Here is a 26,260-nt window from a genome sequence, read left to right as displayed (position 1 = left end):
GAAACGAACAGAATAACTAAACAACTAAACTATCAGTTTTTTTTCCGTATCTAAAATTTCCCATGCATAAAATATCAATGTGATTTATTTAATTAGTGGTTATATTAACTATTACACAGAGCTGCGCAGTTTGAGCGATGAAAAATTATTTGCACTGCAACAACTGCTTAATAATAACACAAATTATAACATCGTATTACACAAAATAATAATACCGTACGTAATAATAACACCGTTTTATAATATGTGATAAAATTTGGTAATTGCAGTAATTTTTTCGTGATACCTTAGAGCACGTCATGAAAACCATTTATTCGACTCAGTTTATTTTTCTGATTTGTATTTTTTACAAGATGTGTGACAATAAGAACAATAATTTTAAAAACAATAATTTCTTATAAATCGTTATCATATTAACGGAAAATACTCCAATTGAATTGTCCAAATATCGTATATTTTGTCCCTTTAGTACAAGAATTATGTTGTTGTTGCTATTGTTATTTTAGCCAGAAATCACATAGCCATAGATTGCGATAATCGTACCTGAATTCGTTTCTCTGTGTATATCATCTATATTTTTCATTCACAATGGAATTTTCATAAAGCATGGGCATAATTCTAATTCTACTATTTTACATATTATGGAGGAGTCACTAAATTGTTGATGTATTGACAAGGGATGCATAGTTCCGCTGAATAGTTTCGCGGAACTGAATGAGATGAAATACCAGTCAATCGGATTAATAGTTTAGAAGAATTATAGTTATAAGTATTAAAAAATACAGTTTTATATTTATGTTTATTCCGATGTTGTTCTCTAATTCTAGAGAAGTGAAGGAAAAGTTTTCAACGAATTTATTGCTCTAAATAAAATGTCACAAAAATAAAGTCATTGAAACTAATAATAAGAAAAAAAGTTTAAATGTATCATAAGTTCACTTTTGTACTTATCTTAACAATACGTTTGCCACTGAGACAAATAAAGAATTATTTCTTATGTATTTTTTCATGATATGTTTAAAAAAAAATCCAAGTTAATTTCATGGAAATAGTAGTCTTGAAGCTTAAAGGATATTATGTGCAGTCGGGCATAAATCATAATTTTTATATATAAAGCCCTCATTTCTTCAAGACTATTAGCCCTATTGAGTTAGATTTGTTTTATTAACTTTTATAAAAATACTTAAAACTATTTTATGTACATGAAAACAAGGTCCAAATGTTGGACGTGTAATAGATCTAGGTCAAAAATGAGGACAAAGGAGTCAGGATTGGGTTAAAGTATGATGGGTTTCGGGTAGATGGGTAACTTTGGATCCTACCTATTCTAAATTAGCCAAAATTTTCCTATGTTCATAAATATCAAAACTATTTATGAACATAATTTCAATTGTGCTTTTTTTTTTTACAGAAGTTCGAGAAGAAAAAAATCTTTTGAAACGATGAATTTTATACAAATATAATTACAGTTAATTTCAAATTACGATTAAACCTCTAATTAATTCAGAAAAAAAATATAAGTGTTAAATACTTGTTAGAGTTATCAACCATACAAATTTTAAAAATTAACACAAACAAAAATTTCCCATTTTAATTAAATGCGTTATATTTTCACCAATCACCCCAAGAATTTCGATGAAGGTTAGATGACAACAGAATGATTTAATCTCATTTTTCTCGACTTTTCAATTAAAATACATAGAGCATTTTCAAAGATTCCAAAAGATTTCGGCTATTAAACTTAATCCAGCTATAAAAAGACTACAAACTTGTAATTTCAATACATAAAACACTAGTAATTTCTAAAAATCCTTCCATCGACTTGGCATTGGAGGCATTCAAATTAACGAAAAAAATACGCTAAAAACAATATATTTGTCCAGATAAATATATTAAAATTTTTTCAGTTGAAGAAGAGTCAATTTGAACTGTAATGAATCTTGCCAACTCAAAAAAAGGTACACATAATTATTAAATTTTTTTTCGTTGATTCGCATCCCAAGCTTGCCTAAATACGCAATAATGACGATTTCTGGCATGAAACATTTGTCTCGAACTTCGGATTGAAATTTAAAGGATTTGTGGCTGCAAAAATAAAACTTAGAAAAACTGTACAATATAGAAAAGTTTCACTATTTTTCCAAAACTCATCATCGGGAAATCGATCAGAATCGGAGATTAGTTTCCAAAAAAAAATTAGTTACGAGCTTGTGTCATAAATCGAGATTACAATTGAAATTTCCCGTACAATTATTCAACAACGCCTACCAAAGATATTAATTTAACAGCGTAATAATTAGACTAACCGTCATCTGTAAGGCTTTTATTCTCAATACCTCAGCTATAACACCTCTGCTGAATATAAAATGCTAATTCTGTTTATGATTAGAATAATTATCGCCAATCGTGCTTTCATTCACAATTTCTAGTTTACAAAACTATACTGCTTTATTAGTTTTAAGCTACTGCAACCGGTTTGTACTTGTTTACGTCCGTGTATCATTTGGTTAAATTAGATGATATATTATATAATATAGAATATTTATTATATTAGTAAAGTATAATAATCAGATCAAATTATTAGACGCACTATAAGATTCTATGTAAAATCTTTAATATCAGGTGATACTATACAGCTTTATTGTTTTTATGTGACTGAAACCGGTTTGCACTTGTTTACATTAGTGTATCAATTGGTTAAATTAGACGATATGTAATATAAATTTGAGGATAGGATAAATTAGATGATATATTATATAAATATAGAATATTTATTATATCAAACATTATATTTGTATATTATGATAATTATATCAAATTATTAGACGCACTGTAGTTTTTTACTAAAATCATGATTTGCACGAGTTTATATGCAATACTTAATACATGTAATGGGTTTATATTCAGGAGTTTTTTTATATACTTATATACTTCCTATTTGTATTTATTTTTAACGTATTGCATTACAATGTTAACCAATTGATACAGGAGTGTAAACAAATGCAAACCGGTTTCATCCGAGTAAAAACAATACAGCTGTACATCACCTGAATATCATAATTTTACATAGAATCTTATAGTGCGTGTAATAATATTGTCGGCGACTGTATTCATAAAGCCATTTAAGACCTTTCAAATTAATTTACAAGATAATAACTAGAACGGAAATATTATTCAATTAGAAACTTTATTAAGGTTACAACACATTTTCAAGCGTGCAAAATATACTGTTAATTGGGTTTACTTTGGGGCAGGTATTGTGACGTCAGAACAAACACTATCCATTCATGATTTTTCCTCGTATTATCTCTAATAGCATAACCAAAATTTGTTTCAAAGTCACCACTCAGATAGCTTTAATTTTGATTACCATAGCATATAAAATAAAATAAAATATATATAAAAATATCGTTATAAATAAAATTTATTCATTAAACTAGGAGTGAGAACGTTGCTATAACTTATAGACTTATCGATAATAATACCCAAAATATGTATACATTTGATGAGTATGCATACAAAAAAATATGTATACAAAAAAGAGACACAAGAAAAACAATCCAACATTTTTTTATTTTATAAATCAACACATATTAGTTGCAACAGATATTACAACTGTTTCACAACCTAATAATATCCCTCAGAATGATTAAAAAAATCAGCAACACTTATCTTTACTTCTGTTACTGTTTAAATAATTCCCTCTAAAAAGCACTTCACTTTTGAGTGAGTTGTGCCCTAAATCCAGTGCCAGATAATTGTAGTTTACGGTAATGGTGCAAGTTAGAGATATTATGTTCCAAAGTGGAACCGATTTTTCTAGGGAGGTAAATCTAATTTAAGTAAATAGCAATGTAAATGATAATCAAAATCATTACTTATTTTAGTACCTCTTAAACAAGAAAAATATTCAAGATTTCAATTAAAAAAAATTGGGACCTTGTTAAGAAGATTCCTTGACAAGAACCAAATGACCTAGCTAGACAAGAACCAAATGACCTAAGGATTTTGTTTAATCTTGAAAGATGGAGATCTTTCAAAATTAAACAAAAATCCTTAACAGAGTATGAAAATATATGGAAAAAAGCCAAAATCTCATTATTTTGTCTGAATTTTGACATTTTGATTAAACTATTAAAGATCAAAAATAATCAAAATCACTATTTATTTTAATACCTGTTAGGCAAGAAAAATATTCAAGATTTCAATAAAAAAAAATTGGGACTTTGTTAAGAAGATTCCATGACCAGAACCAAATGGCCTAACTAAAAATTCCTTCTTCCAAAATTGAACAAAAATCTTTAACAGAGTATCAAAATATTCGAAAAAAAAATCTCATTATTTTATCTGAATTTTGACATTTTGATTAAATTATTAAAAATCAAGAATAAAAGAATACATTTCTCAACAATTCATAAAATTCAGCGAAATTGTATACATATGGCTTTTCCAGCAAAAAAGTTAACTTTTTCATTTTGCTTCATCACAGTTTCTCTTTTTATAAAGTTTTTTAGTTCCTTTCCTTCTGTACTTTTCTTTTTCGAAATCAACAGAACCTGATGTATATGCAGTCATTGAGAAAGAAAAATATATTTAGTTAATGACCTTTGTAGCAACTTTTTTTAATTCTCAACTTTTGAACAATGGCCAAACCCAAATTAAGAAATTTAGTAAGGTGTGGTGTAATGGCTCATTTTCAGTTAGCTTGAAAAATGATTATGGATACTGTCACGCTTGTTAAACATGACCACTTTTTTATTTATTTTTTTAATATTTCAATGGTCTTTCGTGTCAATTGAAAGTCGAAAGCTTTTGGTAACTATGGAAACAAATTATTAATGATTTTGTAGTAATGAAAATAGCCCCTTACAATCTCTAACACTTAAAAGTGCAAACTTATCAGAATATGTTTTAAAATAATGGGACTGAGTGTTTTTTTAATATTCAATAAGTTTAAATTTTAAGACATACGTTATGTTAAAACTGTAACTCTTAGCAATTTTTAACTAAAGGGAAATCTGCTGACTTGGGTTGTTGTTGTAGTTACTTTACGTCGCACTAGAGCTGCACAATGGGCTATTGGCGACGGTCTGGGAAGCATCCCTGAGGATGATCCAAAGACAAGCCATCACAATTTTGATCATCTGCAGAGGGGATGGCACCCCAGCTTCGGTAGCCCAACGACCTATTACGGTAGAACAGTTTTAGGAGGATCAATACCGCATACCCTCGGTCCCTGCGCAAACTGATCCAAGTGGTCACCCACCCGCACACAGACCGCATCCAGTGATGCTTGACTTCGGAGATCTGCTGGGAACCGTGTCTTTACGATCAGTCTACTGCGGGACAATGAATCTTAGAAATTAGCTCTTTTTAATGTTAGTAATCATTTATTTATTTATTTTGTAAACCAGATGTTTTATGTATTAAGCTAATGAAAGTTCTGAAAATTTTAGATATTAATTATTAGATATTATTTAGATATTAGTCCACTGCGGGACCTGCTGACTTGGGCATCATGGTCTTGAATGCTTGAAACTTATGTAACTAGAATTATTATTCTAATGAACAAGCTGATGGGGGATTGTTTATATTCCTTGCAATGACCGCCATTACTATTTATTTTCAGAATTTCTGTCAAAATTGAAGTAAATTGAGTAATCGTTCGGGGTTCCTTTAAACTATTATTCTATAGCTATTTGTTAGAACACTTAGGAAAGTGGAGCTAAGAATAAAAAATAATTTTGATTGGCGACCGATGATTTTAATGGAAGTTGATAAGAACACCTCAAGTTTTATCAGACAACAAAACTGGTTTCAAAGTTTTTTATTCCACGCACCTCACAAGTTACTTCATAGTTTTTGATACTTTTTTTTGTTTTTTTTCAGCGCCTAAGTTTAAAGTTGATTTGCGATCTGTAATGCGATCAGAATCCTCAATATATTCTTAATTAATACATGATCTTCGTTCAATTTAATTATTTTTTATATATGATCTTTATTAAACGATAAGTTAAAATTAGGGAAACTTTTAATTATGTGATTTTTTCATTCAAAACTTTCTATTTGAGGGCAAAACTTAGAGAAAAATTGCACAGTGTGTAATTGATGTTCCCAACGATTATAATCTTTTAATCTCAATGTTGTAATCTTTACTCCTCAATTAATATATAATAATATATTCTTACTAAAGCAAATTTTAGTTACATTTTTGTAAGCAAACACTTTAATTTTATTGCAATAACACTTTTGTAACTTTAACCGATGCTCAGAAATTATTTAAGTACCACCACTAAGATATGTTTAACTTTTTGCTACTCACTTTAGCTATAGATATTTATGATATTTTAATATTTTTGCTTACAGCCATTATTTCATTTCCAGTTTCTGCAAATAAATAAATCCAATTTCTTTAAATTGAAAAGATGCTTTCTTTGAGTCATTACATGCAAAGCACTATACTGAAGTATTTAATTAAGTAAAATATATCTTTAATTATTCATGAAAATGCGGTATGAATAAATAAATTATAGATATGATAAATATTTTATAATTACTTTATTTCAACTTTGCTAAGTAAGTATTGTTGTGGAAGTAAAACTGTAGTAGTAGAATGGATTATTAAGATATTTATATACGCTATAATTTGTAGTTACTTTTAATATCATTGTTATAATTTCATTGTCAATAAATGAAGCACAGATATGATAAATATTTAATAATTACTTTATTTCAACTTTGCTAAGTAAGTATTGTTGTGAAAGTGAAACTGTCGTAGTAGAATGGATTATTAAGATATTTATATACGCTATAATTTGTAGTTACTTTTAATATCATTGCTATTAGTTTTCTCTGTAAACTTGATTGTCATGTGTGGCTTAAGTGAAAAATAGTCTGTTGAAAAAAAAATTTCTTTTTCTTAAACATTTTTATAGGACACTGTTTTGAAACTAGAAAAATTCTTATATATTATTTATATATTTTTTTCATCTAAACATGCAAAAATTGAAAAACGTCCCTTTGCGATTTTACAAAAGAACTTATATAGCTCTATTTTTTTTATTTATAAGGAAACATTATTCAAATAAAAACACATCTTTCATTCCCTATTCACTGAATGGAATGTAACATTCTCTTACAGCAAAAGAATCCGCTTCGTAGGAGTTATATATCCGAAAGAATTTCAATAACAAAAGCTGTGATTTAAACATATTAAATAAACCCTATCTTGTAAGAAAACTAGTTGCACGTACAATTCAATGCTGTTTTTCGAGAAAGCTCGAAATAGAAAGTGATTGCTTTGAAGTTTTGCATTACACGTTTTTCAAAAAAAATTAAAATTGCATTTTACAATCTGGAATTTAAACCTAAAAGGTACATGGATAAAGTCTAAAGCTTTACATTGAAGTTGTATACCTTATCTGTATTTAAAGCGATATTGATACTGAGCAAGTTATTGACAATAATGGAAATGTTTCTAAGCGACTGCTTTTAAGAAATATTATTGTTTTTCGCCCTGAAATAGGAATAAAGTACCCTGCCAAATTATTAGGGACACTTGAAATTTCTAAAAAATTGTCAGTTTTCAAAGTGTCATAACTTTTTCAAAAATGAATCAATTTTCATAAAAGTTTCAGGATGTCATGTTCAGGTCTTCTACTTTCTCCTAAAAATTACTAATTTAATTTACTAATCTCAATTTTTTGCAAACATTTGCACATTTGAACAAATATATTTTTTTTTTGTTTTTAAAAATGTCAAGTTTGTGGTATAAATGTTTTTGCATAAAAATTATTATTTACACTTTAAAGTACAAGTCGTTAACTTTAAAACGTGCTAAAGTAAATGACTTAACGATTCTTTTTGACTTAGGTATGAGATTTTGAAAAATTTTTGTCATTTATAGTGAGTTGCGGCAGTATTTTTGGTGAAAATGATATTTCAATTGAATTAAATGAAATCGGTATCAAAATTTTAGAATAAATTAGAATTGTTTTTTCAAATTATATAATAAATTACATATATAATAAAATTATATATTTATACTCGAAAGAATAAATAATTGGTTTTATTTATGAACATCTACAATTTCTTGAGTCGTTTTTTAAAATTGCTATTGCAAATTTACAAATAATGTTCTTTTTTGTAATAATGTTTTAAATAAAAAAATTAATTAATCCGACTAAGAAAGTTGCAAAAAAATAATACTAAATACTAAATAATTTTCGAATTCACAACATTAAATAGTGAAAATGTAGATGTTTATAAATAAAACCAATTATTTATACTTTCGAGTATAAATATAAACATTTTATTGTATATGTAATTTATTATATAATTTGAATAAACAATTCAAATTTATTATAAAATTTTGATATCGATTTCATTCAATCCACTTGAAATCTCATTTTCACCAAAAATACTGCCACAACTCACTTTTCACTATAAATGACAAAAAAGTTTCAAAATTTAATATCTCGGTCAAAAAAATTTCGTAAAGTCATTTACTTTAGCGCGTTTTAAAGTTAACGACTTGTACTTTAATGTGTAAATAATAATTTTTATGCAAAAAATTTTGTCACAAAGTAGCAACTTGTCAGACTTGACATTTTTTTTCAAAAAAAAAATTGCTTGGTTCAAATGCGCAAATTTTTGCAAAACATTGAGATAAATTAAAATTAGTAATTTTTAGGTAAAAGTAGAAGACCTGTACATGATATCCTGAAATCTTTAAGAAAATTGATTCATTTTTGAAAAAGTTATGATTCTTTGAAAAAGGACAATTGTTTGGAAATTTTAAGTGTCCCTAATAATTTGGCAGATAACTGTACATCTATATAATTGCATAATTTATAATTACATAAATCATGCAATGAAAAGTTTAAACCAAAGTGGATATAGTATAATGCTTTACGTTGAAGTTGTAAGCCATATCTGTGTTTAAAACGATACATATCTTGAGCAAGATGTAGTCAATACTGAAAATATTTTAAGCGACTACTTTTAAGAGAAGAATCTTCTTTATTTCGTCGTTATAGGAAAATATCGATATAATTGTATGATTAATAATTATATGAATCATGCAAAAAAGGTCTAAGCTTGTAATGTTAAATTTATATTGTCAAGAGCATTTTTCAATACAGAACATTTTTGTATATTTTTAACTAGTTTTAATAATATTTAAAATATTTTCAGTTTGAAATCTCATTTCAGAAAAAAAATAAATTTTTAAGTTTAATTTGCGTTTGAACTCAATATAGATACAACGACGACATGTTAGTGACATGAAATAGAATATTTTATGAAAACTTTTAAAAAAACGTTTAATAAATTGTCAAAAATGGAACAAAATGTTTCAATTAAGGAAATTTTTCATCTTTTAAAATAGCTACTACTAATAACAATAAAAATATCACCGTTCCTTTGAGTGACAATATTAAACTACTGAAAAATTCAAAATGAGATAATTTAAATGGAGAAATTTAAGAAAATCAGCATTCATTGTCATTGTTGAATAACAATGATGAAACTCTGATTAAAAGATAATTTTGTTAATGTGCAGAATTGCCTGAAGGAAAAGATGAGTTTAGTATTTTCTCAGTTTATTTAGTGAGTCGGGTAACTAGACAGGGTGCTGAAATTATTTAGTTATCATTAATATTGCATTGATTTTTATTACATTATTTTGTAAGCTATAAAATATATTTTTCGTTAGATTTTTGGTAAATGTTTTTGATATTATTTTTCAGATTGAAATTATTTTAATTAATTTTTAATTTTATTGTCTTCCAGAATAATGTACCAAGATCTGCAGATGGAGCAAAGTATACAACAGCACTTCATCTCTGATAAAATGATACTATTTTTCAAATTTTGAAGATCGATGTTCTTATTAAGTGGAATCCTGCTACTTAAAGATGAAATGATGGAAAACACTGCTCTAAAAATAAGATTCCGCAATACGCTTATTTAATTTATCCGGAGTTAAAAAAATAATTAAGAATTTGAAGAAAAAAAGAATGATATAAACAGTTTTTAATTTTTGAAAGTTATCAAAAAAAGACAAATGGTGTCGTGAATTGTTAGGAACAAAATTATTTTAACCACAGTGTAAAAAATCAAATTTCTAAAATTCAAACTTTTATTGACATGCACGTTTATTAAAGTATAACTATATACGATGACATTGTTTCAATGTTACTTTCTCAACGATTTCCAAGCACTAGACACAAGCTGAGAAACTGAGAAGCATGAAGAATAATTCTCTGGAATCTCGCATTAATTTTGTGGCATCTCATGATAATTTTACAGTGGAAGAAGCAGATCTAGCTATCACTTCGGAAATAATATGGTTGATATTTATTTGCATATTCTTAAGCATACTGATTATTGCGACCATTGTGGGGAATATTTTTGTCATGATTGCCATCGTCAAGGACAGAAATCTTAATAATTTAAGCAACTATTTAGTGTTCTCATTGGCGCTTGCCGATTTGCTAGTAGCTTTACTAGTCATGCCAATTGGCGCAGTTTATGAAGTTCGAAAAGAATGGACGATGGGTCCAGTTTTATGTGATTTATGGACTTCTTGTGACGTGCTTTGCTGCACGGCTTCAATACTTCATCTACTAGCCATAGCCGTAGATCGCTATTGGGCCGTTACTAATGTTGACTACGCTAGAAACCGATGCAAAAAGCGTATTTACACAGCTATATTTTTAGTTTGGGGCATATCATTTATCATATCAATTGCCCCAATATTTGGATGGAAAGATCCAGATTTTACCACACGTATCGAAATCGAAAAACGCTGCTTAGTGAGCCAAGATTTAGGCTACCAAGTGTTTGCTACTTGCTCAAGTTTTTATGTTCCATTGGTAATGATTCTAATTCTGTATTCACGAATATTCCAAGAGGCTCGAAGAAGAATCCGACGTAGACCAGGAGCCGCCAGTCAGGCTATGCTGCTAGTTCAGCGTCCCCCACCGGCTTTTACAGACTCCAAGCGAAGCAGCAGTTCGCCGTCATCAAGCTTCGATCCACCATCTTCCGTTGTAGATACAACTCTTTCTTGCAATATCATGAATGCAAGCGGAACTCCATCTCAAAATGCAAATGGCGTACAGAACTCTAAGCAATCGATTCTAACTCCACAAAACTCTTCTTCCGGAAGTGGTGGGGCTGTCGGTAGGTTACTGCACATAGGAAAACGCGGTGAAAAGAAGTCAGAGAACAATTTAGCTAAACGCGAAAAGAAAGCTGCTAAAACCCTAGCTATAATCACTGGAGTTTTTGTAATGTGCTGGATGCCTTTCTTCGTCATGGCCCTACTACTACCTCTGTGCAACGAATGTGAGCCTTCTTTTCCAATTTTTAGTGTCTTCCTATGGCTGGGTTATGCGAATTCTATGCTCAATCCTATCATTTATACAATATTCAGCCCAGACTTTCGAAGTGCGTTTCGAAAGCTGTTGTGTACAATCCACACCAGTCAGCGACCACTGTGACTTAACTCTTGTTGTTTCCTCTAACTGCACACGATGTTATCGCACAGTGTTTTGAATGTTTCATAAATGTACCAAATTATTCAATCCATATTACTAAGTAAAGTGCTTGTTGTTTGCTCTAATTCTATGCTTGCTCTACAGTTTCTTCTGTGTTTGCATGGAAAGCGTCACAAATGCTGTGATAAGAAGCATGTACAGTTTTTAATTTGATATTTAGCGTGTTTAATGAAACAATAGTTTGAAAAATCTTACTCTACCGGTGGGACATGATTAAGAAACAATAATCTCTATTTTTAGTTGAATTACTAAACTATAATTCAAAGTGCAAAAAAAAAAAAAACATATGTATGCATGATGATTGTTGAAAAAAGTATGTAAACTTTCAATATCCCAACGAAAACTTATTTGGATAATCTTATTTTTTCATACATATGAAGATTGTCGTCAAGAATATTACTTCTACTTCATTTTAATCCCAGAAGAGTAAAGAATTGGTAAGTATAGAGTATAATATATTTTTTATTCTATTTTTTGATTTGATGCTTTTTATTTATACCTAAAAAATCAGAAGTTGCGTGTCCAGAAACACCAAGAAGTGATGTGGCCTATAGAAACAGCAAGAACAAATAGTGAATATAACAAATTAACGAAAAAAAGAAAGGAAAAGGCCTTTAAATCCATAAAATCGTAAAACTCACAGAAACGTGAATAGTACAAAATAGCTTATTTCTTTCTATTTTGTTGATAAATAGTAAAATAATTTCTAAATTGTAATAAGTGGGGAACATTTAAAAATATTTAGTCCTTAAATCCTTAAATTAATCATTCACCCTAGCGATTATTCTTTTCGTTTTCAAGCCAACTAATGTATATAACAATAATAATTGACTGATTTTTTTAATTAAATAGACAACAACTAACTTCAAAATAATATTAAATAATGTTTAATTGCTATTTTTTATTAAAACGTCAGTTTGAATGTTACTCAATTTGTTTTGGATTTCAAAAGTTTTTTTAAAATGTTTTTCGAGGAAACTAAAAATTTCTAGTAGGAAAAAAAACATTTTACTATATTTTACCAAAATAAGACAACATAAAAGTGAACAAAACCTATCAATGAATAATATCTATTTTAAGACAAGATAATTAAAAAAAAACGCCAACCTAAGTCAGTTATTAACATTTAGCATAAAAACTCTTTTTGTTCTTACAGGTCTTAATAATCTAATCTAATTTAAATCTTTTAATAAGCCGTAAAATCAAAACCAAGTTTGAAAGGAGATTTTTCCAGCATTTTGAAGTCCAATAAACAGAAAACAATGTTTTGAGATGTTTCAATTTAAATATTTAAGTAAGTAATGCTACATCTAACAAAGCTAGTTATAGCACTTATTGGTCAAATTGAAAGTTTATTGTCAAAAATCCTGAAGCGGCTAAACTACACCAAGCTTACATAACATCACTTTCTCGAACCAATAAAATAAATATTATTATAAATTTGATGAAAAAAGTATATATTGCTTTACTTTTATTTTCCAATTTTGCAGGAAATTAACTGGTCTTTTAAACATATTTGAAATTTATTCTGTTTTTCTCAAAAATTCTCTTTTGTTTTCACTTTTTTGCTTTAAATAACGAGTTTATATCTATTTTCGAACGGAAAATTTTTTGGAAATTTTTAATATGTAAGGAAATTTTAATAAGCAATGATCGCACATGTTTAATAATATCGTACATGTTATTTTTATTCAAATAACCAGAAATGCAAAAGAAATGTTTTGAATAGACATTAAAATATAATAAATCCTTTTTATCTAAAGGAGCAAACTCATCTGTGATAAATTTCAATAAATATGAGGGAAAAAATTTAGTTTAAGGAAATAAATTATCAGACATTTGCAATTCAATAACTTCAATAAATACATAAGTATTTTCCAAACTATATGTTAATTGACAATTCAGCATTCTTACACGGCGAAATACCAAAAACTTTTTATCTATTACTCTTATATATTTTATTCAAATTAACCTTAAAGTTGACAGTGATACAAGAATAGAGAATTTTTATGAGCATGTAAAAATTATCTACATAAAACAATCAACGTGTGTTGGTTGATTAATAACTAGATGATGAAAAACACTTGTAAATATAAGATTTGAAACCGCTCAGAACAGAACTGAAAAGAGTTTTTAACTATTACCATGATTTATTAGAACACTTTTAGATTATCGATTATTATTAATTATTTGTAAGGCCAAATATTTATTATATTGGGTGTTAGTTTATGATAATTAATTTATTGATGAACTACTGATATTTGTTATCAAAAATAAAACAATCGATTTTCCTAAATATTGTTTTTTTTAAATAAATTGCTTGAATAAGATATTTTTGCGAAATGAAAGGAACAGAAGTAAATATATATTTTTGGAAAGGTTGTAGCATGATTATATATTTCTTCATATAAAATGGAGCTCTTTTGAGATGAAAAAAAATAAAATTGCCTTTTGTTAGTGATCCCTTGGCATAAAAATGTTAAACCGAAAAACGCTGATGCATTTTAAACATTAATATTTTTTATCACTAGAAAAACATTTACTGTATTCGTGTTGATAGCATATGATAGCTTTTGGATGGTACTTATTTTAGTTTTGCAAGAAACATTTTTCCTTTAAAAGAGGCATCGTATTTAAAATGTAAACAAACGTAAGTACACTGAAAATTGTTTGTTCTTTTTTACAAAATTCATATACAATTCTTATCACCTTTTTTTAAAGCTATTTATACATTTTTTTTATTTTTGTTTCATTAATTTTGCGAGTTTTGATAGTGCATATATATTTATAAAACAGAATACTCTATGTTTTTATCCTCAAAATTTGTTGAATCGGTAAAGTCCTTATATATTATAAATAGTCCCTATGTATTTTAAGCATTTACGATAATAAAACCGGTAGTGGATATTGTTTGGAGAATAAAACATATTTATTAAAAGTATTTTTTTACCATTCTTTATTTTGTTTCATTTTTTACAATTTCACACTTAATTATCTCTATCAAATAAATTTAATATAATTACTAAAAAAATTTAATATAATTAGTTCTTAAACTTATCTGATGCACTACACCACATAAAAAGTATTAAGTTTCTGAAAATGAAAAAATACTGGCAACTACTTTATCTCAAAAATGGTGTAATGAAACACCAGCGATAGTTCTTGGTGTAATCATACACCAAACAACTAGAATGTTCCATTACATTTCTTTAAGTGTGAAGATTGTCCACCAGTTTTAGTGTTCAGTATCGTCAAAATTGTAAAGATAATAAGATTTAAAATACACACGAGTTAGTAAAGTTATTTTAATGATACAATTTAAAGGAAAAAAAATTGAGGACGATAACAAATCACTACTCTGGAAGTAAAATTAGTTTGTAGATTAATTTTTCACATTAATCGAAGCATGTTCGTTGCATATTAGGTTGTTGTAATCAACCATACACGCTGCACCAAGAAGAAATATAAACAGATTCGAAATGGGCCTAATACAACAAAAGTGAATACAATTGTAATATTATGAAATTGTTTTATATAATTGATTCCCATATGTAAATTACCACATGAGAATAGGATATTGTTTGAAACATCTAAAGCCATATATGGCTTTTCTAACCGTGAATTTCATGAAATGTGCAAGATAACATCGAACTTACATCTTCTCGTGCTCAAAAGTAAACAATCTAAAATTGTCATCAGCCATTTGTTCAAATAACTGATAGGTGCCTATAACCTTAAACACTATAACCTTTTAATTTTGAACCAAACTAAAGACAGACAAATGAATAAATATTGGAAACTCCTAATTCGAATACAAATTTGTGTTAATGCTAGTTGAGTTTACGCTAATTTAATATTATGCTTAGATTTTATTTTTAAATTCTTGACTACATTCCGCGCACAAGTATCCAACATTTACACTTAAATATGCTAATGACTTAAATATACCAAAAAGAAAGGGGATATTAAACTATACTCCGCTGGAATTGAAGGGATTAATGTGGATTGTAAGAATTTTTAAAAATAAAACGAGTTCTAAATAGTATCATTTTTCAAATAATTAGATTAAGTCAAATTCGCAAATAATATTCTCAAATTTAACCCTTTCTAGCATAATAGTTACATTTTAAACAACAGTAAATGATAATTACTTTTGATAATTAATTTTTATTTTATGTATCAGAGATGGAATTCGATTTAAGAGTAGACATCACTGTTCACTCTCTTATAATCTTATTTCAGATTAAATAAAATTAAAATTTAAGATTGGTAATTTTATATGTGTCAAAGATACATTTAGTTTTTAATTAAATGTTTCCATAGTAATTATATGAATTCGTGTTGCTGCCAATTTTTATATGGAATGAAATTTGGTTTCCATTCTGAATTAAATACCTTTCAGAAAATTTTAACATTATCTATAGAATATTATAAATTTATTAGCTTATTGATTTATGTATTAATTTATTTTTGAAACCCGTTATATTGGACAATAATGAGTATCAACCATGTATATCTTCAGTTATAATGTTTGTTATACTGAAATATCTATAATTTAAAATGTTCAAAGATATATTTAGTTTCGAAAATAATTCAAATTCAATTTCAAAGATCCTTTTGAAATATTTTTCAAGGCGATTGCGTTACAAGTTAGAACAAAGAATAACTGGTTAGAATAACTGAGAAGAATAACATGTTAGATAATTCTTTTAACTTGTTAAAAAAATAAAAAAAAATAACTGCTCTTGAAAATTAAAAATTCATTTCATAAGCAAATGACAATTTATAGAGTAATTTCATCGAACAATCGCTCTTTCTCTCTCTGTACCTTTAATGTTAAAATAAAGCATATAAGCCATACTATTTTTAAACTGAGGCATATAAGTCGTATCTTGTGAAAATAAAATATACCAAAAAGCATACGCTTGTTAAAATACGGAATATCACGAAACATAATCTTTTTAAAATAAGCCGTATCATCAGATATACGCTTGTTAAAGAAAGACATGTCATAAGACATATTCTTGTTTAAAAAAAAGGCATATCATAAAGCATACTCTAGTTAAAACAAGTCATACGTTTATTGAAATACGGTGTACTTATTTATAAAAATATTAAGCCATAATTTCATATACGCTTCTTTTTGACGTCCTTCAAGAGCCTTTAGATTTTTTTTTATTTAGACATATCATCAGACATACGCCTGTTAAAAAACGGCATATCATAGGGCATATTCTTGTTAAAATAAGGCATATCATAGGACATATTCTTGTTAAAATAAGGCATATCATAAAACATACCCTTGTTAAAATAAGGTATACATTTGTTAAAACACGGTGCATTAAACTGCGTTATAAATAACCAGTTATTCCACAGCAACCGTTTATAACTTACCTCAAAAACCTATATTTTTTATTTAATCAAATATTTAATTTTTAAAAAATAAATAAAATAAAAAACAAATTTACTTTGAATTTATAACCAAAAACCGAAACTCCTTCCCATTTGTCTAATTGTTGCCTATTATTTTTTGACATTATTGTCATTTTATTTTCAACTCTTATACTTGACGGGGAAATATTTGTCCCTCTTATTTCCTGCAAGAGACGAAAAGTCAGATTTGGAAAAGTCTTGACAGCCTAACATTCCGAGATTCCAGAGTCAAAGTACGGTTGTTATGCTTCTAATTCTATGTCAGTCAATCTGCTACCATGGATACAGCCTTCTTCTTTCCCTTTTGCTTCCAGGATTTAGTGGAATTCTTCCTTCATCCAAATTACTAACTCCACTCTTCTTAACTCCAAAACTTATTCCCCATTCACTCTTTAGATCCAATTTAAGTAAGTTTTCCTTAAATAACCACAATTTAGAATAAGATATTCGTTACAACAAAAGTTGCTGAATGAACTTTGGTGTTTTTCATTGCTCTGGTTAAATAGCTTGTATCTATATTTTAATATAAGAATTAATTTATTTAAAGAGGATTACTGTGGGAAACCTTTAGGTTTTCTGTTGATAGTTTTCCTTTTCGTTTTTTTTTAAATATGCTTTTTAAACCATTATGACGTAAGGTGTGTCATTTAATATTTTTATTATTAGTGACTGGCCGGGATAGCCTGGTTGGTAGGGCGCTGGACTCACGTTTGCGAGAACAGGAGATCGAATCCTGTCGGCCGAAGACTCCCCGTGTAGTAAATAGTTGCTGGTGCACGTTAAATATGTCGGGTCAGAAAGTCCTCCATGTTCCCATAGCAAATCAATACCTCTGAGGGTACTGAATTGGAGATTGATGCGTGATGCCACAATTGGCATTACATATTTATTTTTTATCCTTTTAAAATATCTTTCATTACTTAAGTCTTTTTTATTAATAGAATTACATTTAAAATAAATCAAAGACTTAACCTTTTAAAACGAACAGAAAATATTTATTCTTCACTTATACATCAATGTAAAGGATACTTTTTATTTCATTACTAGGCAGACTTATTAATTCACTGTCGCCTCTAATCGAAAACAAAAATCTATTTGTAACTTTTTTTTTCTAAATTTCTAACTGCTAAATGTTTCGGTTGCATGGTTGTAATAATTCTCATAAATTTGTTGGCGACTCGTGATCGCCAAGGTATTCTTTTAAACCGAATATTGATATGCTGTTTGACTTTGTTTTGGCTATGATATATTATGATAAATCGCCAATTTTGGATCTCCTACCCATACTTTCTATGTCCGTTAGGAATAAATATATCCACTTTTAATTTCAAATTTGTGGAGACTGGGAGTGCCCTTATGGGCCTCCCCAGTCTCAATTTCCGACAGTCAGAAATGATATTCTGGCTGCATGATCTCTCAATAATAAGAGGGTATTCTGATTTCATCCCTTTAAGGGATTTCCTTTTTTCGGATGAAGAAATGGCCATTCTCTATATCACCAATTATGCTTAATAAAATCTAAATTTCACTGAACAATTTTTATATTCTTTCCTGGAGACTGTATAAAGTTATTTTCCACTATACGAATATTGGCGACTACTGACGGAGACCAAACCTCCGCCATATGATAGTTCTCTGGTTCGGATCAAAATTGCGATCTGTGGACGAATGAATAGGTGTATGAATGGGTCCCGCTATAAACTGGTGTGACGTATGGGTGCACCGCGGAAGTCGAATTCCTGTTTATAGATGGCGCCACTAGAAAACATAAGCAACCACACCCTCTCTGCCTTAATGGCCGACTTGCAACATCAATAGCTACGGTGATTTTTGTCGTGTTACGTCGTTACTTACGTCGAAATAAAAAATATTACTTTTAACTACATTAGCGTGCAAAAGTCTTTGATCGAGCTCAATACTATAGATTGTTGATGCAAAATGTAGTAAAATAATGTATAATTCTATTTCGAAACTTGCTCAGCATATTTATTAACAAGAAACCTAATTTAGAGCTTTAAAAAGTCTTTTTAAATCAAAAGCAATTTTTATATCTGTTAGGTATTAAATGATTAGTATATTTTAGAGTTAAGTACCTTTCATACATCAAAGTAAGAATTGGGTAAATATATTTGTTTATAATAATAGTATTTAGTTAAAATACTATTTAAACAAATAAGTTCAGGTTTTGCATACTTGTTAACTGAATCCTATTAATAATGTGCTACTATTAATAAAATAAATATTCATGTTTGCTTTAGAAAAGAAAAGAATAACATTATTAAAATAAAATAAAATAACATAATAAAAAAGTGTAAAATAAATTTCAATAAAAATCCAATGGAAAAGAGATATAATTTCTTCATCAGCTTACACGATTATATCCGCAAAAAAGAGTGCACTCTTAGAATGCACTTCCTCTCGTGAATATAATCGTGTGAGTTAAAGAAGAGATTATTTCTTTTTTTTCTAGGATTTTTATTGAATTTTTTTATTGTGTTATTTTATTTTATTTCAATAATTTTCTTCTCCTCTTTTCATTATTCTGTAATTTATTCCATGTTTTCACTATTTTTTGAACTTATTTTATGAGTTCTATATACTTGCAGCCTATGCGCAGTGAATAAAACTTATTAATTGTCTTAATTTTCTTCGTTTTTCTTTTTTTCTTCTTTTTATCTGCTTTAGTAAAAGATAGACTTCGAATGAAAAATATCCTTCTCACTCTTCTTTTATAAAGTCTGGAAAAATTGGAAATACAAATAAGAAAAGAGAATAATTAGAATTGTTAAGATTTCACATTCCATTAGGTACAGAACTCTCTCTATTTCAAGCATATATTATGCATCATATTAAAAACCTGAAAAATCTGACATATCATTATTGTTTCTGATTATTTAAAATCGATTCTAGCAGTAGCATAACTCATCTCTTTGAATTACTTCGAATTTATCAGTAATCCAAAATGAAACGAAAATGCATTTTTTTTTCAGTAAATTTCCATTTCCATTCATTAATGGACATCCAAATACATTATTGAAATCGAAATAACTCAAAATCTTAAGCTTTTTTAATGGAACTCTTCTCTTCGATAAATGGCTTGCGTCCAAACCAGTATTACTTTTAGAACAATTTTTTGTCACTTACTTCAAGGCTGATTTGGGATAATACCAGTGCATGGTAACAAATTATAGCTATTTTCAATTTTATGAGATATCATTTATACACATTATTTTGTGTTTTATATTTAATAAAGAAAATGTAGTTATGTTAGATTTTTTTTCAAAATATCAGGTTTATAATCTTCGGTAAGAAATATTCCAATGAATGTTATTATTACTAGTTAAAAGGAGGTATTGCTTTAAGGTAGAATTATATAATTCAATTGCCCACTTATCTAGATAAAGGTTAAATAAAATTTGCATGAGTATTTTCTTTTTTAAAGTTTCTGTTTTAATTCAATTTTTATGTTAAAGATGAATTTAACACTTAGGCAAGTTAAAATTTAATTTACGTAATTTAGTTGAAATTTTATATGTTGAAATGTTTTTTAAAGTACATCAGAAAATAGTTTTAATTTTATAAGATTAATATTGTTAATATGGTTTTTTGAATCCTACTTTCTAGATCAATGCGTTAGAGACCTTATGTTAAATATTGGTAAAAAGAGTATCGCTATTAAAAAAATGTAATGAACAGTTTTAAAAGTTAAAATAGTATCTTTTTATAGGTCAAGCTATTTTTAAAGGAACCAGAATTGTGATGCCAAATACTATGATTGATTTCTTTGTTCTGTGGTTCCCTTCTACATTCCTTTTATTTTTATTTAGCTAGCTTAGTTTTATTTTATTTTTATTCTTTAGATAGTTTAGTTTTTTTATTCTTAGATAGTGTCTAACTAAATCTTGTGATAATTTTTTTTGTAAACGATTTTATGGGTCTACTTTTTATTAATTAATCTAAAACTGTAATGATGAACTTTGTGTTGGAATTTTTTATTCTGGGTTTCACTTTTACATCTGTTTTATTCTAATTCTTCAGTTATACACGCAGAATTACACAAAAATCCAATGCAATAGCGATTGCCGCCTTTTTATGATAGTTTATGTCAAAACTAAATAATTAAATTCGGTAAAAACAAAACTGATTCCTAGGGGCTTACGAATCACAGTTCATGAGTGAGAATCTAGTTCATGAGAATCTAGTGGAAATTCAGGAACTTTTAAACTATCTACCTAGAAAAAATATTAAGGTTAAGCTTCTTGTAAAATTTTTCCATTTAAAAAAATTTAGTCATTAGTCTACCCTTCGAAGCTCCTCATAAGAACATTGAAGGGTTTATTACGGTATTTGACATAAGTTTAATGTTTACATCGAGAAGAACCCATAGACCGCCAATTAGAAAAGTAACAGAAACATATCTATAAATGTCAGATTTTATCGAAAGCAAACACATTCGAGAGTTTCGATATTTGCATCATGATGGAGAAAGGCATTTTTTAATAAATATCTTATTTATGCTGCATAAATAACATTAGCATTTTGAACTTATTTTGAAAACTTTATTTTAAAAAAAAAGAACTTGATCATTGGACAACAGATAATTAAAGTTTGTATTCAACTTTAAGATTACATTCACCGTTCCATTAGGTCAAGAAAATAGCTCCAGCTAAGAAGTAATAAACTATTCGTGAATGGTATTCTGATAAAAAATTATTCAAATTTGCAGCACAAAATAGAAATAAATAAGCAAAATATGACAGCAAGATAAATTTTATATTTAAATATGAAAAGAACTTCATACGGAATGCATGTAAATTTTTAACATATGCAAATACAAAAAAAATAAATAAATAAAAATTAAAGAATTATGAACTTTACTTAGATAGTACTTCTAGAAGTGCGCAAGTGGAATTAGACAAGTCACCTATGGATTTGACATATTTACTTGATTATTATGATGACATTTCTTTAATATAATTTTAGATTTGCACAAGTGGATGTACGACTTCTTACTTTGTTATTTATTTATTTATTTTTAATCTGTTAACATTTTTAAACATGTCAATAAGTCCAAAGTTTCCATAGAAAAAAAATTATCGCATGTATGGCCAAACTAGCAGAATATGATAAAATATAAGGTGTATGGGAACACCAAAAAGTTCGGTAATTTTTACCAAGCGCTTTGGTAGTGATTTTGGTAAAATTAACAATGAAATACAGTTTTATAATAAGCTATAAAATTTGGTCAATATGATAAATTTTAGTAAATTTATCATGATACCGTAGAGTATGGCACTCCTTATTCGGTGTATACTTATATTATATTGCATTCTGAATGTATGAAAGAGATAATAACACTAGAAGATTAACTAAAGGAGTAGAATTATGAATCAATTACCAAGGCTTGATCAGAAGGTAATGGGTGACTTAAAGGTGCTAAGAGTAAGTGTTAAGTGTAAAGGTGTAAGGTGTTATCTAAATAAATTAAGCTAAATTTTCAAATAGATACCTCTAAAAAGAGACGACACTAGAGACGACATAATGAAGAAAACTTAAATAAACTTTTAAAAGAAAAAAAGAAACAATGGAAAGTACATATTTAAATAAATCTAATTCCAATGCTCAAATTAATTTTTACATAAATGTGTACAAAGTTTAATCTCGAGTAAAAAATTTTATTTTTTTCGAAAAATGTAAGATTTTTTAAAAATGGTTTGGTTTTTTTAAAAAGAACAATTAAATTTTAAGGAGTGGAAACTTCAACACTGAGAAAAAATATGATCAAATTTACCATGATATGGTTAAATTTACCACGATTCGGGCCAACAATGCTTGCAAACAATAAAATGCTTGGTAATTTTTACCGAAGTGCTTAGTTAATGATTTTTGCAAAATTAACAATTAAATATAGTGTTTTAATATGTAATAAAATGTGATATTTGATAAACATTGTAGAATTCGGTAATTTTTTCATACCCGAGAGAAAAGGCATAAAAAACCGTTTGTATGGTTAAATTTACTTTCAAGTTAGGTATTTTTGCTAAATGAATGGTAATTATAACTATAATTTTAAAAACTAAAATTTCCAGTAAACCATTTCCATACAAACGAAAAATTTCCTAGTGAATAATTTAAATACCGTATACTTTGGTATTATTAACCAGAATTGTTATTTTTCTTTCACCAGAAATGTCATTACTGTAATTTTACCAGATTTTTTCCGTGAATATTGAATTTGTTTAAAGATCACGATTTATTTTCTCAATTTATTTGTTAAAAAATTAATTTTTAAATCAAAATAATAGGAATAGTTTTAAAGATTTTGAGTCCTTAGTTGTGGAATGGGTTATTACTGTCTACCCTATGTGTGAATATCTAGGGCTGCTGTCTCTTTTACCGTCATCCCAGTTGGGATCATGAGCGGAATCTCTAGTTTCTCTAAATGATAGCATTTTTTAAATAAATAATTTTAAATCAATATGAGTTCTTCTGCAATTTTATATCTAATAATAGTTTGCCGTAGCTTTTCTTTCTGCCATTTCTTCAAACAATGTTATAAATTTTAAAATCATTCAACCTCAAAATGATTTTATTTCAATTACTTCTAAAACTGCAACTGCTTATTAAATAATTTAATTGGTTAATGAAAAATTAAAATTTTATCCAATATTCTATCGACAGCGTACTAGTCCAATTAATATCCACGGAGCCGACATTCAAGTGCATGATTTCGTGCAATGGAATATTTAATTAGTTACTGAAAAATTAAAATTTTATCCAATATTCTATTGACAGCGTACTAGTCCAATTACTATCCACGGAACTGACATTCAAGTACACGATTTCGCGTAATGGAATATTTAATTGGTTAATGAAAAATTAAAATTTTATCCAATATTCAATCGACAGCGTACTAGTCCAATTAATATCCACGGAGCCGACATTCAATTGCATGATTTCGCGTAATGGAATATTTAATTGGTTAATGAAAAATTAAAATTTTATCCAATATTCTATCGACAGCGTACTAGTCCAATTAATATCCACGAAGCCGGCATTCAAGTGCATGATTTCGCGTAATGGAATATTTTGTTGGCTCTCATTCCATCTGGGGTAACAAAATAGGCCGACATACATTCACTGTCGACATGATATATACTTGGAAATATGAAAAGAAGTAGGAAACGAGATATTTCCTTGAAGAAGGTAGTTGTAAGGACCAATAAGAAAGAACCGGAGATTGTTGGGAAAGTTTCGATTTGGGAAATTGCACGTTTTCCCCATCAATCATTTTTTACTTGCAAAAAGAACTATAACGAATACATCATTTTCCCCTTTTTTATTACTTTTCCCCACAAAGCACCTCATTGAGGAATTCTTTCCCTTTTTCTGGTGCTAACCGTGATTAGTTATCGAAGTCAGATAAGTGGCGGTTGGTCAGCAAATCTTTCTGGCAGTAACTTTCGAAAAGAATTTTCTTTTTGAACATAATATTAATTACGAGTTTCTTAAAAAAATATCATATGTTTGATTCAAGCAATTTCTTAGCTGTATGGTTGTGTTTTGAAATGGTTCATAATAATACCAAATATTTTCACACTAGGCATATAGGAAATATTTAAAAATGTGGTTTTACATTATAGCAACGTAAATATTATTCTTGTTTATTCAGAAGCAAAAGTTTAAAAAAAAATTACGAACGAACTTTGGTGTCGATTTATTTTTTAATTTATTTTGAGAAAATTTCTTTTCTGAACTTAACAGTATTTCTAAAAAGAATTTGGTTTGAAAATAACATAAGCAACCAGTTGTTTGAAGCAAACAATTTTTTTGTGTTTTTGTTGTTTTAAAAGTCATGTGTTTATTATGACAAATTATCAAATATTGGTAGACACTATGAATACAAGAAATATTTAAAAATCATGCTCAATTTATAGGACATTCTTTGTTATCCAAAAACAAAAGTTTAAAATTAAAAACTAACAATGAAACTCAATGCCAATTTATTTTTAGATTTATTTGTAGAAGAAATTGTGTTCTTCTTAATTTAAAAGCAGCCTTAGAAAATAATTTTCTTTGAGAATAATGATGCTTACGAGTTTCTTTGAAGTAATCAATAAATTAATAAAATTAATTATTCAAGCATCATTGCTGTGTTTTAAAACTCAAGAGATCTACGGTATCAAACATCGGTAAATACATTAGTTTTCAAATAATACGCAAATTGAAGGAAATTTTTCTTCATTCTCCAATTTTAAAACAAAATTTTAAAATTTAAAAACTAAAAATGAAATTCGAAGACGATTTGCATTTAAATTAACTTGGAAAAAAGTTTCGATTCTTCATTTGACTATTGAAGAATTTTCTTTGAAAATAATACTTTCCAAAGTTACGAGTCCCTTTAAAATATTCAGTTATTTGAAAGCGCTTTTTAAACCCTATTGATGTGTTTATCATAGTAAATTTTTCAAAATTAGGTTTTCAAATTTGGCGCAATTTAAAATACATTATTCTAAAGCAAAAGTTTAAAATTAAAAACAAAATTTAAAGTCAATTTATTTTTTTAATTTATTTCCAGGAGACATTGTGCAATTTAATAGTAACTTCGGTAAAGAATTTTCTTTAAACATACTATTAATAATTTCGAGTTTCTTCGAAATGACCAATTATTTGATACGAAGAATAATTTTACGTTATTATTGTGCTTTAAAACTCATGCGATCCATAATATTATCAAATACCAGTAAACGCTATACATAAAAGAATATTAAAAAGTAAAATCTCAGAACATACAAAACTTATAGGTCATTCTTAGTTTTAAAAAAAGCAAAAGGTTAAAATTGAAAACTAAAAAAATATTATTCATTTTTAAGTTTATTTGGAAAAGAAATTATAACTATAATTAAACCATAGCTTTAGAAAATATATTTCTTTAAAAATAACATTAACTACGAGTTTTTTTCAAAGAGAAATTTATTTGCGTAAGTAATTTTACAGCTTTTTTGCTGCGTTTTAATTTCACGCGGTCGATAATATTATCAAATATCGGTAAACATTATACACATAGGAAATGTTTAAAATACACTGCTAGAAATTTGTTTGGAAAAAATGGTAAATTAACAATTTATTCAATTTTTATTTAACCATATTAAACCAAATCAGTAAAATAACTGTTAAAAAAGATAGTATTCAAACTAGAAAAATAATTTATTGATTGTTTTCATCTAACATGGTTAAACAACCAGAATTTCAGTAGCGCTAAC

The 26,260-nt window shown here is 27.6% G+C and overlaps 1 protein-coding gene across 1 annotated transcript in view; it reads left to right on the top strand.

The window, feature by feature from the left end:
• Positions 1-26,260, top strand: part of LOC107442276 (5-hydroxytryptamine receptor) — a 141,116-nt gene that overhangs the window by 100,165 nt on the left and 14,691 nt on the right. Inside the window, exon 2 of the mRNA XM_016055800.4 lies at positions 9,793-12,001. Coding sequence (XP_015911286.1) covers positions 10,251-11,507 — 1,257 coding nt within the window. The 5' untranslated portion in view covers positions 9,793-10,250 and the 3' untranslated portion in view covers positions 11,508-12,001. The remainder of the gene's footprint in view (positions 1-9,792; positions 12,002-26,260) is intronic.

This window comes from Parasteatoda tepidariorum, chromosome 2, assembly GCF_982258835.1.
Source record: "Parasteatoda tepidariorum strain Cologne lab strain chromosome 2, Ptep-v5.0, whole genome shotgun sequence".
NCBI classification, from domain to species: Eukaryota; Metazoa; Arthropoda; class Arachnida; order Araneae; family Theridiidae; genus Parasteatoda; species Parasteatoda tepidariorum.
This window is presented reverse-complemented; position numbering and strand designations above follow the sequence as displayed.